This window comes from Vombatus ursinus, unplaced genomic scaffold (assembly GCF_900497805.2).
Source record: "Vombatus ursinus unplaced genomic scaffold, bare-nosed wombat genome assembly UNPS02014863.1, whole genome shotgun sequence".
Classification (NCBI taxonomy): Eukaryota; Metazoa; Chordata; class Mammalia; order Diprotodontia; family Vombatidae; genus Vombatus; species Vombatus ursinus.
In genome coordinates, this window is record NW_020954641.1 from 12,056,282 (window position 1) to 12,072,231 (window position 15,950).

The following is a 15,950-nucleotide window of genomic DNA, read 5'->3' on the forward strand; positions in this document are numbered from 1 at the left end:
CCAGATCATGTCCCATACTCTGCCCACCCCCACCCCCTTTCAATAAACTCCAGTGGCTCTCTATTACCTCCATGATCAAATATCAAGTTCTCTGGTATTTAAAGCCATTTACAATCTAACCCCCTTTCACCTTTCCCCTCTTTGTAAACTTCACTCCCTTTTACATACTCTTATGATCAAGTGACACCGTCCTGTTTGCTATACCTCACATATGACTCCATCTCCCAAGTTGGTGCCTTTTCGCTGGCTGTCCCCCATACCTGGTATATTCTGCCTCTTCACTGGGGTTTTCTATATTCCCTCAAGACTTATCTCAAATTCCACCTTCTTTAAGAGGCCTTTCCCAGTCTCTCCCCTTTATCTCCTTTTCATCTGCTCTGTGTATGTCTTGTATGTACATGGTGATTTGCAAGTTGTTTCCCTCATTAGGATGCGAGAGTCTCGAGGGTAGACACCATGTTTTTGCCTTTCTTCATATAGTCTTTAGCCTAGTGCCTGGCACATAGTAAGCACTTAATAAATGCTTGATGACTCACTTACCCTAAGCAATAATAGGAAGCAAAGGGTTAGAAGAAGCTGGGCTAGGACTCAAGCTCTGCTGGTCTTCATCATACCACAGACACTATGCAGATTTGGCAGTTCAATAAGAAATCCCACCAAGTCTTAATGGTAAAAGGTACACGGTCTTTTGCCAAACTGAGTGTGGTAGGTTCTGTATACCCCTGGAACAAATCTGTAGCATGCTTAAGGGTCAGAGGCAATGGCCTCTGATGTTAAAGAAGAAATCAAATGGTGTAAATAATATTTTACTCCAGGCAGGTGTACCTTCTGACCACTGATTTTTCCATGGCCCCTCTTCTTCCCACAACAGAGTCTGTTCTCTCTTTCCCTTCCAGATCTGCCTAAGGAAGAACAGTTTAATGCTGTACAAGCTGCCATTCTCCTACTTCCAGATGAAAACCGAGAAGCCTTGATTATTCTTCTCTTCTTTCTCCGAGATGTCGTAAGCTTTGTGGAAGAGAACCAGATGACTCCCACCAACATTGCCGTCTGCCTCGCCCCGTCGCTTTTCCATCTCACTTCCCTCACTTCCTTTCGGCCAGACAATCCCACATCTTCCAGGTATTCCTGTCAACTGGCAAATTCCTATACCCCACTTCCTTCTATTGGCACAAATGAAAGAATCGTAGGCTAGATAATCTCCTGTTAATGAACCAAGAGGCCCCAAATCAGATAGTGGGCCCCAAAAGAAATCAGATAGTGGGCCTGAATTCAGTTGACTGAAGTCTGTCTCTCTTTTACTGGACTGATGGTAGTTTGGTATTCACTGGGAAAGCTTGGAGTATCTCTCTACCAGGAGTTCAGTGATGTTCTCTCAGCCTTAATGGGACTGGGAATAGCATGGGAAGGGGAAAAAATGGAGCTCTTTCAGGAAGGATCCAGAAGAATTTCAACAGGCTAGAAAAATAAACAGTCTAAGAAGATGAGATTTAATAGGTATCAGTGTAAGGCCCCACCCTTGGGTTCATGGAATTAGTAATCAATTGTATAAAGCACAAGATAAGAGAGGCATAGTTAGATAACAATTCCTGTGAGAAAGATCTGGCTAATTTTTAGTAGATTATAAGCTTCAAATGAGTTAGTAGTGAATGTGATAGCCTAAAGGCTATACCTGTTCTTAGTCTAAGAAGTGTCTAGAATAAGGGATATAGTAGTATATCTATATTGCCCTAATCTGATGACATCATGATTATTGTCTTTAGTTTCAGGCAGGACATTTTAATAAAGATGTTCTTAGGTTGGAGTATATCCTGAGGGGTATCAGAAAAGTGAAGGGTCTGAAGGTCATGTCAAAGAAACCAGGGATGTTCATTCTTCAGAAGATGAACCCATAAGCTTATGGGTAACATAACAGCTGTCTAAGTATTTGAAGGGCCCTTATTAATTCTGGAAAGCAGAACTAGAAGCAATAGGTAGAAGTTGTAGAAAAACATGTATAAGCTCAATGTAAGGAATAACTTCCTAGTAATTAAGAGTTTTCCCCAGTTGGAATGGGCTGCCTTGGCAGGTAAGTTGATGTCCCTACCCTGAAAGATTTGGGGGTAGAAGCTGGATTTATCAGGAATGTTGTAGTTTATATTAATTGTTCAGGTATGGGCTAAACCAGACCTCTCATTCCCTCCTGATGTTAAGATTTGATGGTTCTCTATGGCTAGAGGATTGGGACTGGTAAATCTGTGGACAGAAAGCCAGTTTTCCTCTGCAAAACAACCTTAGGTGATGAAAATTTGAAAAAAAAAACCATGTTTATAGGTTGTCCTATCTACCCAGACTTATAGAAATTATTTCTGAAAAGGAAAATGTAGCTCATTACCTTGATGGTTGATGTCTATGCTATTTACCTGGAAGGCCAAAAGAAGGAGGAGAAACAGGAGTAGGAGAAAGGGATTATGATGTAGTGAAAAGAACACTGACCTAGGAGTCAGAGACCTAAATTCTAGATGTAGCTAGGCCATGAACACTTCCACTTAGATAATTTAGTGAAACCTTGGATAAGTCACTTACCCTCTTTGGGCCTCAAAATGAGATGGATGGACCAGATGATCCTTCCAGCCCTGGAATTCTAAGTCTTTGGGGGACCTAGATTTGGACAGGTCATCCAGAGAACTTTTTATCTAGTCTCCTCTACACAGAAGGCTGCCTGTCTGCTTCTGAAAAAGACTCCAAGAGTAGATGATCCATGTTGTACTGAGTACCACTGTTGGGCAGACCTACAATATGTTTCTGGTGAGGACCCCAAACAGAGGATAAAAAGAAAGATTCTGATGGGGTAGATTTGTCAAAACACCAAACAGCTTCCCTGAGGGGATGATATTTTTGATTTTATCTGTCCATTTGGCCTTCTTCCATCATCATTTTTTCTTAATTGGGTGAGGCTTTCTGCTCTCCTAGGACAGGGACTAGTTCTATATTACTCTTTATAATAATACTCATAGTAATCTTTTATATTGTGTAGTCTCTTATACAATTCAAAGCACTTAGGATTCATGTGAGAACATAACTTTCTAGATTTAAGCCTTAAAATCATCATGGAAGAAACATAAGGCAGTTATAAAACTGAAGCAAAAAAGATGAAATGAGTTATCCGTGATCATATAGCAAACTAGCATGAGAACTGGCTGTAGAAATTGGGTAGCTTTTTGGTGACATGGAGCAAGCTAAAAATTTTAAAAGTATCTCTTATGTTCTAAGTCTCTGCTACAGTTCTCTTCTGATGCTTCATCATGGCTTGGAGGTGATCCTGGGTTTTTGAGGGTTAGACCAATAGAGGGCAAGCTCTGGCAGATTCTATCAGCCTGGAAAGACTTTAAGTATAGGTCACTGATAGACTGTAGGTCTGCGGTTGGAAGATCAGCTTAGCTATACTTGGAAAGGCTTATAACCAGGGGAACTTAGCATCATCACTAGATGATGATATTTTTTATATCACAGCAAACTCACAAAACTGTTAACTATGGAAGACAAAAGATGTTGTCATCTTGACTGGTGAAAGGGAACATCCATAAAATAAAAGCATGTGTCTCTTAAAGTGTTTATAGTGAAATAATAGGCATGATTCTGGAGATGGGTTAAGAGGGTCAGGGATAGAAGAGAAGTAGAAGAACTTATAACAATATATGACACAGAGAAAACAATAAAACGATGCATTGGTATAAGTGCTATAAGAGTTTAGGAAAGGTGCCATCATGACAGGTAGAAAGAGACAAGCTCTAAAAAGGAAGCATAGTTTGGAAATCAGGAGAACTGAGTCCTAGGCCCAGTTCCACTCTTACCTTTCTCTGCAATTTCCAAATTAATTACATTCCCAAACCACACCTTGACATCAGAGGTGTATGCTGTGGGGCCCTCGGGCCTTAGGCTAGCCTCAAAGAATGTTGGATTTGGATGGCTGGAAAGGAGCCTGCCTCTAATACTCATTACCTATGTGACCTTGAGTGATTCACTCGTATTCTCTGGGCCTCAATATCTTTTCGAGATGAAGGGGTTGCCCTAGAAGGCCCCTAAGGTCTCTTCCTGCTGTGATCTCAGACTTGAGGTGTGCTCAGCGAAGAATCCTTCACAAGAATCATGGAGAGTGAGGGCGATTGAAGTGCGGCTTGAAAGAAGAGAGGTGTGTGGTGAGTCTAAGTTAGATTTGGAAGGAACCAGAAAGGGCTTGAGAGAAAGGACCTGAGTGAGTAAGATGTTCCAGGTAGTGGCAAAGAAATAGTGCTGGAGAAAAGAGAAAGCTAGTCTGTATTTTTTTATCCCACCTTCAGCCCCATCCCAACAGATCCTGCTCCTTTTGACTTCCCTGGAAGGAGAAACTCAGACACAAGCAAAAAAAAAAAAAAAAAAAAAAAACTAGGAAAGGCAGAAAGTCTGGCAGTCTTCCTGGTGTAGAACCTGAGCCAGGAATGAAGGAGTAGCTAGGCCGATGGAAAAGAAAGAGTATATAGGAATTGGGACTTGGATTGTTCTTATCCACATGCAACAGGAAATGGTTTCAAATAGTGAGTGTTTTCTTTATCTTATAAAAGAAAGAGGCTTTGAACCTTACATTCAGATAAGCAGTTATTAATGTTGACTTTGGGACTCAAACTTCAAAGGGGCCCCCAGCCTGGACTGGGGCTTCAATGTGGAGTCTAAAGGAGGCAGAAGAATGCTCCCAGATAATATTATTGAAAGGGAGTTTTGGTGATGTCACCAAAGAAAGGAAAGAATGGAACCTGCTTACGAATGAACATGAGTCAAATCTGTCAGCTTCCTCCCTTTGCCTTCACACACAGTCTCCTTTGCCACCACTGAGCCTGCTCAAGGAGAAGGCAGAATAAGTCTTGTTCTTTGGAAAGAAGAATTATGGGACTGCATTAATGTGAGAAGAAAGGAGCAGAGGTGGGCTTATAAAATACCAGATGGGTTTTTCATGTTCCTCCAGGTTCCTGCCAAGATCTGCTGCCTTTATGCCATTGGGCGAGAGCTCTAACATGAGGCTCCTTCCAGCTCTAAAATATTAAGATTCTATGGAGTGTTGGTATAGGTCCTATTATAGACAGTGAGGTTGCTGCCTCCCTGTGAGGTTGGGAGGCAGTGTGGTGCAATGTGGGAAGGGTGCTGGATAGTCAGAGGACCCAGGTGTGAATCTTATCTCTGTCACTTATTTGTTTGACTTATTTTACTTATTTGTTTATTTTGTTTTAATAGTAAATCACTATTAAGTTTTGGGTCTTAAATTTCCTGATCTGTAAAATAAAGGGGATTAGATGACTACCAAGTCCCCTTCATTCTATGATTCTATAAGTATTCTTCTCTGTTCCTTGACTCCCCTATAACTTAGAGACTTCTTCCCCTCTTGCTATGCCTGAGTGTCATGTAAAAGTAAAGGCTTGTTGAACTGCAATTAACTTCTACATGGGAAAATCATGAGGTTTTTAATTATTGCCTCCTTTTCTACACTGTTTCCTTCTGCCCGGGGTAGTGTGGCCAGACTACTAACAAGGCTCGAGGTAAGGGGGCAGTGTGATGTCTTGGGGTTACCTACCAGTTTGGGGGTTTTCTAAAGGCCTCCTCACCTCACGGTTTTCTTCCAGGTCCAGTCAGAAGAAATACAATGTGGGCAAACCTGATCAGAGAGACTTGAGCGAGAACCTGGCTGCCACCCAGGGCCTGGCACACATGATAGCAGAATGCCACCAGCTCTTTCAGGTATGGTAGTAGGTGCTAGCAGGAAAACCACCTTCAGGAACACCAAACCTATCTTCTTCCAGTTGCCATGTGGCCTAGGACAGGGTATCCACCTTCAAAAAGCCTTATTTAAATGTACATTTACAGGTGGCAATGTGCTGAGCCCTGGACCTAGGCAATGCCTCCCTGAGCCCTGCCTTAAAGGCTGTACTGGACCTGGACTGAGATCATGAGACTAAGACCTTGGGGAGGGGTTACCATTTTTGCAGCATAAGAAGAGCTGGTCCATTCCAGGGGTTGAGAGGAGAGAGGGCAGGGGAGCCATGATTTGAAGAAAGCTCGGGATGGGTATGTATGTCCAATTTTCAGCTTCACAGGTCTCTTTGTGCGTGCATGTGCTTACAAGTTGTAGTGTAGAGCAAGGGTGTCAAACTAAAATAGAACAGGGGCCACTGATCCATTTATAAGGATCCTTGTAGGTTGCATATTAACTATATTTTATTATACTCTGACTTGGTTAAATATTTCCCAATTACATTTTAATATGGTTCAGGCCACCCATGGCCCACGGGCCCCACATCAGAAACCTCTGATGTCAAGATGTGGTTTGGAAATCGGGAGAACTGAGTCCTAGACCCAGTTCCACTCTTACTTTCTCTGTGATTCAACCTCCCTGGGCCTCAATTTTGTCATCTTTTAAGTGGGACTAATAATATCTGCCCTGTCTCAGTCCCGCAGACAGCATGTGGTGAATGCAGACACAATGCCTAGGATGGATGGATAGAAATCTATCTCCTCACCTTCATCCCAGGCCATCATGTCCTTGATTGTGCTTTATACTGTCTAATTGTTCTGTAATGGGCTGAAGCTTTTTAATCTGGGGACATGATCTCTCATCTTGGTCTGAGTCAGCACCTGCCTTGTTCTTTTAGCTATGGGGGGCAGGGACAGAGTCAATGGCATTCTATCTAAACGGAGCCTTGATTAGCACCACATAGGTGCTCAACAGTCTCCTTAATAAAGATTCATTCATTCACAGGCATTTATGAAGTGTTTTAAAGTAGAGCTGTGGAATAAGAATTCAATTCAACAGGTATTATAAAGCAAGAGGAGCACAGAGATATGATGCAACCCCTTGCAACCTTCTGGTCCAGAGAGGGGGAGACTTAGAGGAATAAAAAAATCGTAATACAGGTGTGGGGTATAGATATTAAGTATACTGTTTAAATCAGAGGTGACTGTGGCTGCTTAGCCTATGGTCTTATAGGTCTTTCAGTTCATGTCATCTTCCCCAGTAGTCTGCAACTTCGCTTAGGATATGGGTTTTGTTTTATTCTTTGTATCACAAAGAAAAAGAACTTCATAAACATTTATAGAATGAATGGGAATCATTAAGAAGGGCTTTGTGGAAGTGGAACTTGGATTGGACCTCGACATATGAGTGAAGTTTGAATAAGCAAGAAGAACAGGGCCCCTTAGAGTTGGGGTCATCTTTTGTCATCAACTATCCATAGGTGTTCCACAGGGCTCTGTCCTGGGCCCTGTTCTCCCTCAGGACTATAATGTTTCATTTGGTGATATCATCAGCACACATGTATTTGATCATCAACTCTATTTATCCAGCCCTAATCTCTCTGCTAAACCTCCAGTCTTATATCTTCAACTGCCTATTGAATATCTCAAACTGATTGGCTATAGACACCTTAAACTCATCATATCCAAAAATGAACTCATCTTTTCCCCAAAACCCTTTGCTCTTTCAGACTTCTCTATTACTGTTGAGGATGACTCTGCCTCACAACTGTCCTCCTCATTTCCTTACTCTCACTTCCTATATCCAATCTGTTGTGAAATCCTGTTGATTTTAATTTAGTAAGCTCTCATATATATCTCCTTCTCTCCTTCACTCCAGTACCACTCTGGTGCAACGCCTTATCACCTCATGCTTGGACTGTTGCAGTAACTTGCTGGTTGATCCCTCTGCCCCAAGTCTTTCCCCAACTCAAATTCCTCACCCACTCAGTTGTCAATGTATTAATCTTCCTAAAGCATAGTTCCTGCCTCACTCAACAAACTCCAGTGGCTCCCTATCATCTCCAGGTGATTTTAAATATAAAATCCTGTATTTGGCATTCAGAGTCTTCCAGTCTAGGGACACTGACCTCCCTGCTGTTCCTCCCATAAGATACTCCATCTCCTGACTGGGCATTTTCACTAGCTGTCCCTTATGCATGGAATGCTCTCACCTCTGCCTCTTGGCTTCCTTCAAATCCCAGATAAAATCTCACCTTTTATAGGAAGCCTTTCTTGGTCCCTCCTAATTCTAGTCCTTTATGTAGCTTGTGTGTACATAGTTATTTGCATCTCTCCCCATTAGAAAACTCAAGAGCTGACACTGTCTTTTACCTTTCTTTGTATCCCCATGGTGCCTGGCACATATTAGGCATAATCAATGCCTAATCCCCCTCCCCGACACTAAATAAATGTTTAATGACTGATTGACGAACTTCACCCATACCACAACAAACTCAGAGCAAGAAAGGGTGGACAGAGCTGGCTTCATCGATCCTTACCTTAGCACCATGTATTCCTGGGCAGGGAGTGGGGTCATGTTTTTCACCGTGTAGTGGTAAATATCAGCCCGAGATGGAATGAGTCCTCCAAGATCACACCTTCCTCTCTCCTCCAGAGAAACAGCCTGGGGGTGGGGAAGAAGGCCACTCGAGGAAGCAGAGGTGCCAACTAGCTGTGTGATCTCCAATGAGTTCCTTCACCTCCTGGTGCCCCAGAAGCTAGTTTTCTCATTGATGAAAGGCAATGATAAGACCCACTTTGCCTATTCATAGGGTTATTGTGAGGACCAGATGACAATCTATGTGAAAGCATTTTACAAATTACAAAGCCTTATATGCACATCAGTAACATTGTTTAGTTGGGGATGTAAACAAAATAAATCTAATCTAAATAGCCAAGTACTATTTGAAATATAAATAAAATAAGTGAGGGGGTAGATGGTAGAGTATGATGATGGTGACAACGTAGCAGTAACTTTGCCCTCCTTGATTCCACCTCATGCAGCTGCCCACAAGTTACTTGGAATCCAACAGGTGCCAGCAACCCCCAGTCCCTGAAAAAAGCCTGGTCAGTTACCCGATGGTATTGAAATCTCTGGAGAAGTCCATTCAGGACCTGCTCCGAGATGCTAAGGACAAATTCCGAACCTGGGCTAGCCGCTTTTGCCTGGAGAATGTGGACGTGGCCAATAAAAAGGTAGGCTTTGCTCCAGTCTAAGGATTGTCCTATGCTCACAGGGTCTTCAGAAATATCTGAGGATACACTGGAGTTTTTGGCTCTATCATTTCCTTGATCATACATTCTCTTCTGAAAGTAGTAGGGAAGAGGAGAAAGGTAGAAGAAATATTGGAGTGGGAGCAGACCTCCAAGACACCCCTCCCCATGTTACCAGTAGACAGTTATAATCTGGTGTTTCCAAGGGTCTTATGTCCTAGAACTCCCCTGGAGAAGGTACTCCAGGAAACACTGTTAACCTAATCTGTAAAACAGAAGTACCACCTTCTTTATAAGGTTGTTGTGAGAATCAAAAAGCACCTTGTAAACTACAGAGCATAAATCTGAGCTTTTAATTTGTGCATATGAAAATATTAGGTGACCTTAAAGGGAGAAGTCAGTTTGAAGTTTTGTTAGTTCTTGATTACGAGCTTTCAAAATCATCTTGTCTCTTCTTCCTCCCCCTGACTTACCTACAGGTAGAAGAAAACTCTCACTTACTACTGTGGAAAGCCTCCACTGATGTCCATGCTGCCCCTCAGGCTATCCTTCAAAGTGTGCTTAGAGCACAATTGTCCTGGGACCACACTCTGCAGCAGGCTGTTGTCCTAGAGGTACTGAATGAGGAGGCTGATATTTACCACTACACGGTGAAAAACATGACCCCACTCCCTGCCCAGGAATACGTGGTGCTAAGGTAAGGATCGATGAAGCCAGCTCTGTCCACCCTTTCTTGCTCTGAGTTTGTTGTGGTATGGATGAAGTTTGTCAATCAGTCATTAAACATTTATTTAGTGTCGGGGAGGGGGATTAGGCATTGATTATGCCTAATATGTGCCAGGCACCATGGGGATACAAAGAAAGGTAAAAGACAGTGTCAGCTCTTGAGTTTTCTAATGGGGAGAGATGCAAATAACTATGTACACACAAGCTACATAAAGGACTAGAATTAGGAGGGACCAAGAAAGGCTTCCTATAAAAGGTGAGATTTTATCTGGGATTTGAAGGAAGCCAAGAGGCAGAGGTGAGAGCATTCCATGCATAAGGGACAGCTAGTGAAAATGCCCAGTCAGGAGATGGAGTATCTTATGGGAGGAACAGCAGGGAGGTCAGTGTCCCTAGACTGGAAGACTCTGAATGCCAAATACAGGATTTTATATTTAAAATCACCTGGAGATGATAGGGAGCCACTGGAGTTTGTTGAGTGAGGCAGGAACTATGCTTTAGGAAGATTAATACATTGACAACTGAGTGGGTGAGGAATTTGAGTTGGGGAAAGACTTGGGGCAGAGGGATCAACCAGCAAGTTACTGCAACAGTCCAAGCATGAGGTGATAAGGCGTTGCACCAGAGTGGTACTGGAGTGAAGGAGAGAAGGAGATATATATGAGAGCTTACTAAATTAAAATCAACAGGATTTCACAACAGATTGGATATAGGAAGTGAGAGTAAGGAAATGAGGAGGACAGTTGTGAGGCAGAGTCATCCTCAACAGTAATAGAGAAGTCTGAAAGAGCAAAGGGTTTTGGGGAAAAGATGAGTTCATTTTTGGATATGATGAGTTTAAGATGTCTATAGCCAATCAGTTTGAGATATTCAATAGGCAGTTGAAGATATAAGACTGGAGGTTTAGCAGAGAGATTAGGGCTGGATAAATAGAGTTGATGATCAAATACATGTGTGCTGATGATATCACCAAATGAAACATTATAGTCCTGAGGGAGAACAGGGCACAGGACAGAGCCCTGTGGAACACCTATGGATAGTTGAGATGACCTGAATAAAGATCTAGCAAATAAGATGGAGAAGGAGAGGTCAGATGGATAGGAGCAGAACCGGGAGGGAGTAGTGTCATGAAAACCTAGAGAAAAGAAGAGTATCAAAAAGAAGAGAGTGATCAATTGTGTCAAGGTGGGTAGAGAGGTCAATAAAGATGAAGAACGAGAAAAGGTCATTAGATTTGGCAGTTGATAGATCATTAGTAACTTTAAAGCAAGCAGTTTTGATTGAATGATGAGGTTGAAAGCCAGACTATAAAAAGAGAACAAGAAAAAAGATTGAGGAATGTATTGTAGACAGCCTTTTCAAGAAGCTTAGCCTTAAAAGTCAGGAGAGATATGGGACAATATTGGAGATTGAGTGAAGGTTTTTTCAGGATAGGGAGACATGGGCATGTTTATAGGCAGTAGGAAAGCAGCCAGTAGGCAAAGAGAGATTGAAGATAAGTGAGAGAGAAGGGATGATATAGGAAGCAATATTTTAGAAAACATGGAATGGAATGGGATCACTTGTGCATGTAAGACAGGTGTGAAGGAAGAGATAGTGCCAGAAGACATTTGGGTGATATGAGATAAAGAGGAGAGAAGAAGAAGCTTTAGGTGAATGGCTTCAATTTTTTCATAGAAAACTGAAATCCAGAAGAGAGGGAGGATTGCTCTGTCCAAGATCTTGGGGTGTATCAACAGCTGGCTGGACATGAGGACAAATTAAAAAGATTAGGACTCTTCAGTCTGGAAAAAAGGCTTTGATCCATGTCTATGAAATAATAAAGAATACAGAAAGTAAAAGGATGAGGATAAATATTAACTACTGTTCACAGAATTTTAGAATACTAGAAGTAGGAGTAGTTTCTCTTGAAAGAGAATGTTTTGGAACAAAAGCCTCACTTTACTGAGCAGGCAGTAAACTTACGGAATTTATTATCCTGAAAGATACTACAGGCTAAAAATACAAGTAGTTAAATGTAAAATGAAGTTTACTTCATTCACATTAGATAGATAAAGGATTTTAAAGAGAAAGTTAACTTTTGGCATAGGTGTGATGGAGTATTATAATGTATCCCCACAACCTGTTCTTAAATGCCCCAGAATTCTTGACTGGACAGACGAAGCTGACATTTTTGCTGTACATATTTACAATGCTTCTGTTTCACTATGCCCAGGAGAGTTGGGAGCTCATATTCTGCTTCTTTGTTCTTTAGGACCTGGAAGTCATACCCCCAGAGCAATACCTATGTTATAGCTGCAACCTCTGTGTGGTGTGAAGTAGCTGAACTGCGTGGAGTCTTGGGAGAGGTCATCTTGTGCCAGTATCTGATTGAAATGGTAGGACCTGAAAAATCCCGAGTGACTCATGTCTGCAGAAAAGATACCAGGTATGAATGGACCTCTTGTCATCAAGATAGTACCTTGATGGTATTAGTGAATGAGACTTACTTAAATATATCTCTTCTTTTCCCTCTTGGCTTTGGAGAAATTTTTCCAAATTTCTCTTCTTTAGAGGGCTGCACCTACATTCTGGTCCTCCTTAGAAAAGAGGAAGGAACTTCTTTCTGTAAGTTAGGTCTCCACTTTATCAAGTGTGGACCATTAGTGATGGCAAACAATTATGAGTAGTGGGGCGAGGGCTCGAGGGATCAGCTGAGCCTCATGACTACAATACCTTTTTGTTTAAAGGAAATGCCAGTTCTCAAAAGATAAATACCACAGAGGTCTATTAAGTACAACTATTTTAAAAAAAACAAAACACTCCAACTTCTGAAGAGTTCTTTTGCATTATAATCTAAAACATTGAAGGGGACCTGGAGCAGACAAGAGGAGAGTATTAAACCTAAGTTTCTAAGCACTCATCCAGTTGGTATTTCCTCTCCTGAACTCACTATTATGGAAGGTATATGAAAGAAATTAGGGCCTATTTCTCTGAACCTAAGGTTGTAATGTCTGATATACATGAAGTTTTAGTTGTTTGTTTGAAGTTCAGAGGAGTATACAGGTTAAAGAATTAGAGCTTAGAGAAACCTAAGTGGTCAAATAAGTTCAACATCCCCCCTATTTTATAGAGGAGGAAACAAGCCCCACTGAGGCAAATTGACTTACCCAAGGTCCTGGATTCAAAATGAAGTTACCTTATTGCAAAGTCAGCATTCTTTTCACTGTACACAAATCAGAGGATTGTGGATCACAACCACTTTACACTTTAGAGATACTTTCTGTTGAGTGGTTACCAGAGCTGGCTGAGGATTCAACAGGAAATTCCATCAAAACAATTTATTAAGCACCTTCTGCCCCTAAGGATTATACAAAAAAAAAAAAAAAAAAAAAAAAAGGTCTGTGGCATCAATTAACTTGGTTTATATCCAAAGGAAAATTTTCTTAAATGAACAGGAATCAGGAGAGAGGCCTGGGTTTTAATTCTGCTTCTGCTACTCACTCATTGCTAAGTTACCTTGGGCAAGTCAGTCACTCTCACTCACTGGATGGCTTTTTTTTTTTTAAATCTGTAAAATGAATGGGAGTCGATTATTGCTTTAAAGTCACTTTCACTTTCTGACATTCAGTGATTTGGCAATAAATATTTGGTAACTGGTCCCTAAAAACTTAATTCAATTTAATACAATCATTTATTAAGTGCCAACATGTATAGGGTACTATGGAACATAGAAAGATTAAGGCAGAGTACTTTCCTGTCCTACTGAAGCTTATAATCTAGTAAAAGGATATAAAAGCCCCACTAAATTATACTTTTTAAAATGTCTGTAAAGTCTTAAGGGAGTATGTAACATCTGTAAGGATTTCATAAAATATTGAATGGAGGATGTGGCATTTGAGAATGACAGAAATAGATAGGAAAGGAAAGTCATTTCAAGTACAGAGAATGCTGTGATAAAAGGCAAGCCTGAGCATGAGGAATAGGCCCATTTGCTGGAGCATTGGAGGGGGTTAGTGTGTGATAAGGTTGTACAGGAAAGGTGCCAGATTGTGGGCAGCTCAGAAGTTAGCACTTTATTCAGTGGGCAAAGGAATGATAGAATCCCTGTGATAGACTGGAAGAAGAAGGAACTAGAGATGGAAAGACTCCCAAGAAGGAGGAAACTTGGTTGAAAATGAGTAACATGTAAACAGCATTGAAAATTGTCTAAATCTGATATGAGGAAACTATGAAGGAAAAGCATTTGAGAGGGTTCATCTGTGAAGTTGATGGTGGAGGTAGTCTAAGGAGATTTTATCCAATCTTTCTTCTTCTTTTCCACTTACCTCAAGACATGATGAGAAGTTGTCAACTCATCTTCATTAGCTGGGTACTCAGCCCTCTAGATCCAAGCATCCTTTGTAACCTGAGAAAACACAGTAGATTAGAAAATAATTCATTCAGTGAGGAGACAAAAACAAAAGTCACTCATATTTAGGTGGTTGGATTTCACAGCTTCTTCAATAAGTACTCAACTCATTTTTCTAATGAACCCTTTTTGGGGAGCTCCCCAGAATCAGGGTTAGCAACTCATAGAACCAGGGTCACTAAATGTACCTGAAACATAAGGTATCGCTCTACCAACATTTACACAACTACTACTTCTTTTCTATTTTGTTTTCTCCTTTCCTTTCCTATTCCAACTCTTTCTTCAGAGTTAGAGACTCCCCTACACCCCATTAATGCCTGTAACCTAATTTAATTCTTGTTGCTTTGCAGGGGGCGGACTTCTAAATGGTACAGGAATGTTTTCGGGCACATGTGCGCAGCTGAATTGCTCAGACTAAAAGACTCTTTTCGATCTTCGAATTCAGATGTCAAATAAACCCAAAATCTAAAGCCGGAGCTGTTCCGAGGTGCAGTTAATTGCTGTGCCCTTCAGTCATGTTTAGAAATATTCAGATAATGGAATGCTGTTTTTAATACAAATGATAATCAAAGAGTGTCTAAAGGAATATAATTGTATAAGAAAAAGCTGTTCTTGAAGAGATTCTCGATAGAAGGATATTAAAGGCCAAACTATTTATATAAAAACCTAATCTTAACATCCCAGAAATACTCAAAATGATGGTTTAAACCTATACCGTGCAGTAAGTTATTAAAAACTTGGTGATTGCCTGGATTTGCTGAATTTTTTAATAATGTGAAGTTGTATGTAACTTTAAGAAAAGGTTTGTATAAATTGCTGTAAATTTTTTTTTAAGCACGGAGAAAGTAGACTGAAAGGCTTAAAGGGCATAATACATTTTAAGATGAGTTGTCCATAAGACTGTTAAATTGTTTTCATTTGTGGTATAAAACACTGTTGATAATAAAGTTGTTAATAAATTGAGAGTTATGTAAGAGTGTAGCACTTAAAAAAGGAAGGAAAATTGGAAGAATGAAGAAAATTATTAAAAGTCAGAAAACATATAAAAACGATCTCTACTGGCACAACTAGTAACTTCCGGTACAGACCTGGGAAAGATCTTAGCATAAAGAGGCCAAGGTTCCACTCTGTATCTGGGATCAGATGCAGTGTGGGACCAATGCCAGTAATCCTGTCCTTGCCACTGGACTCCAACGACTCTGGAGGAGAGAGTGAGACTGATGACTTTGCACAGCCCTGCCTCGCTTAAATCCAATTCACTTGCAATTCAAGATATCACCCTCCTGATGTCATTGGTCCTCTTCAAGAATGAAGGACAAACAACAATAACTTCCAGTAACAATTTGCCATAAAGCCAATGAAATTAAAGGAACATATCATCTACATGTGATTAGTATGATAGATAAGAATAGTCATCTATATATGACACAATATTCAAGTAAGAAGTTATTATTGCTACTTTAAGTGTAGCTATTGAATAGCACTGCTTTGCTTCATCAAAACCAATAAACTGGTGAAAGGATGTCAGCCTACACTGTATAATGAATGACAAAATTTTTTTTAAATTAAAAGGCCTATTCATTTGGATTTTGAAACCTCATTGGATAATTCAGGAAGAGGAATCAAAAGAATTTACAAGACTGGAGAGGCTATGGATGGGCACCTAATCCCTTAGTGCCTTGGGCAAGATGCCAGTCTTCCAGGGTAGAGCAAGTTCCTCACAGAAAGCTCCTTTCCTATTTTAAGTTAATAGTTCAGTGAAAACCAAATTTATGGAGAAAGTATAGGTAGATGAGTTCATTAGTGTCAAAGAAATGTTAAT

The 15,950-nt window shown here is 40.7% G+C and overlaps 1 protein-coding gene across 5 annotated transcripts in view; it reads left to right on the plus strand.

Annotated features, from left to right (window-relative positions):
• Window positions 1–15,093, plus strand: part of LOC114027723 (rho GTPase-activating protein 7-like) — a 122,365-nt gene extending 107,272 nt beyond the window's left edge. For all 5 annotated transcript variants that reach the window (XM_027841814.1, XM_027841815.1, XM_027841811.1 and 2 more), the window contains 6 exons: window positions 897–1,122; window positions 5,631–5,745; window positions 8,803–8,994; window positions 9,492–9,709; window positions 11,993–12,166; window positions 14,479–15,093. In XM_027841814.1, coding sequence (XP_027697615.1) covers window positions 897–1,122; window positions 5,631–5,745; window positions 8,803–8,994; window positions 9,492–9,709; window positions 11,993–12,166; window positions 14,479–14,584 — 1,031 coding nt within the window. In that variant the 3' untranslated portion in view covers window positions 14,585–15,093. The remainder of the gene's footprint in view (window positions 1–896; window positions 1,123–5,630; window positions 5,746–8,802; window positions 8,995–9,491; window positions 9,710–11,992; window positions 12,167–14,478) is intronic.
• Window positions 15,094–15,950: the final 857 nt, after the last annotated feature.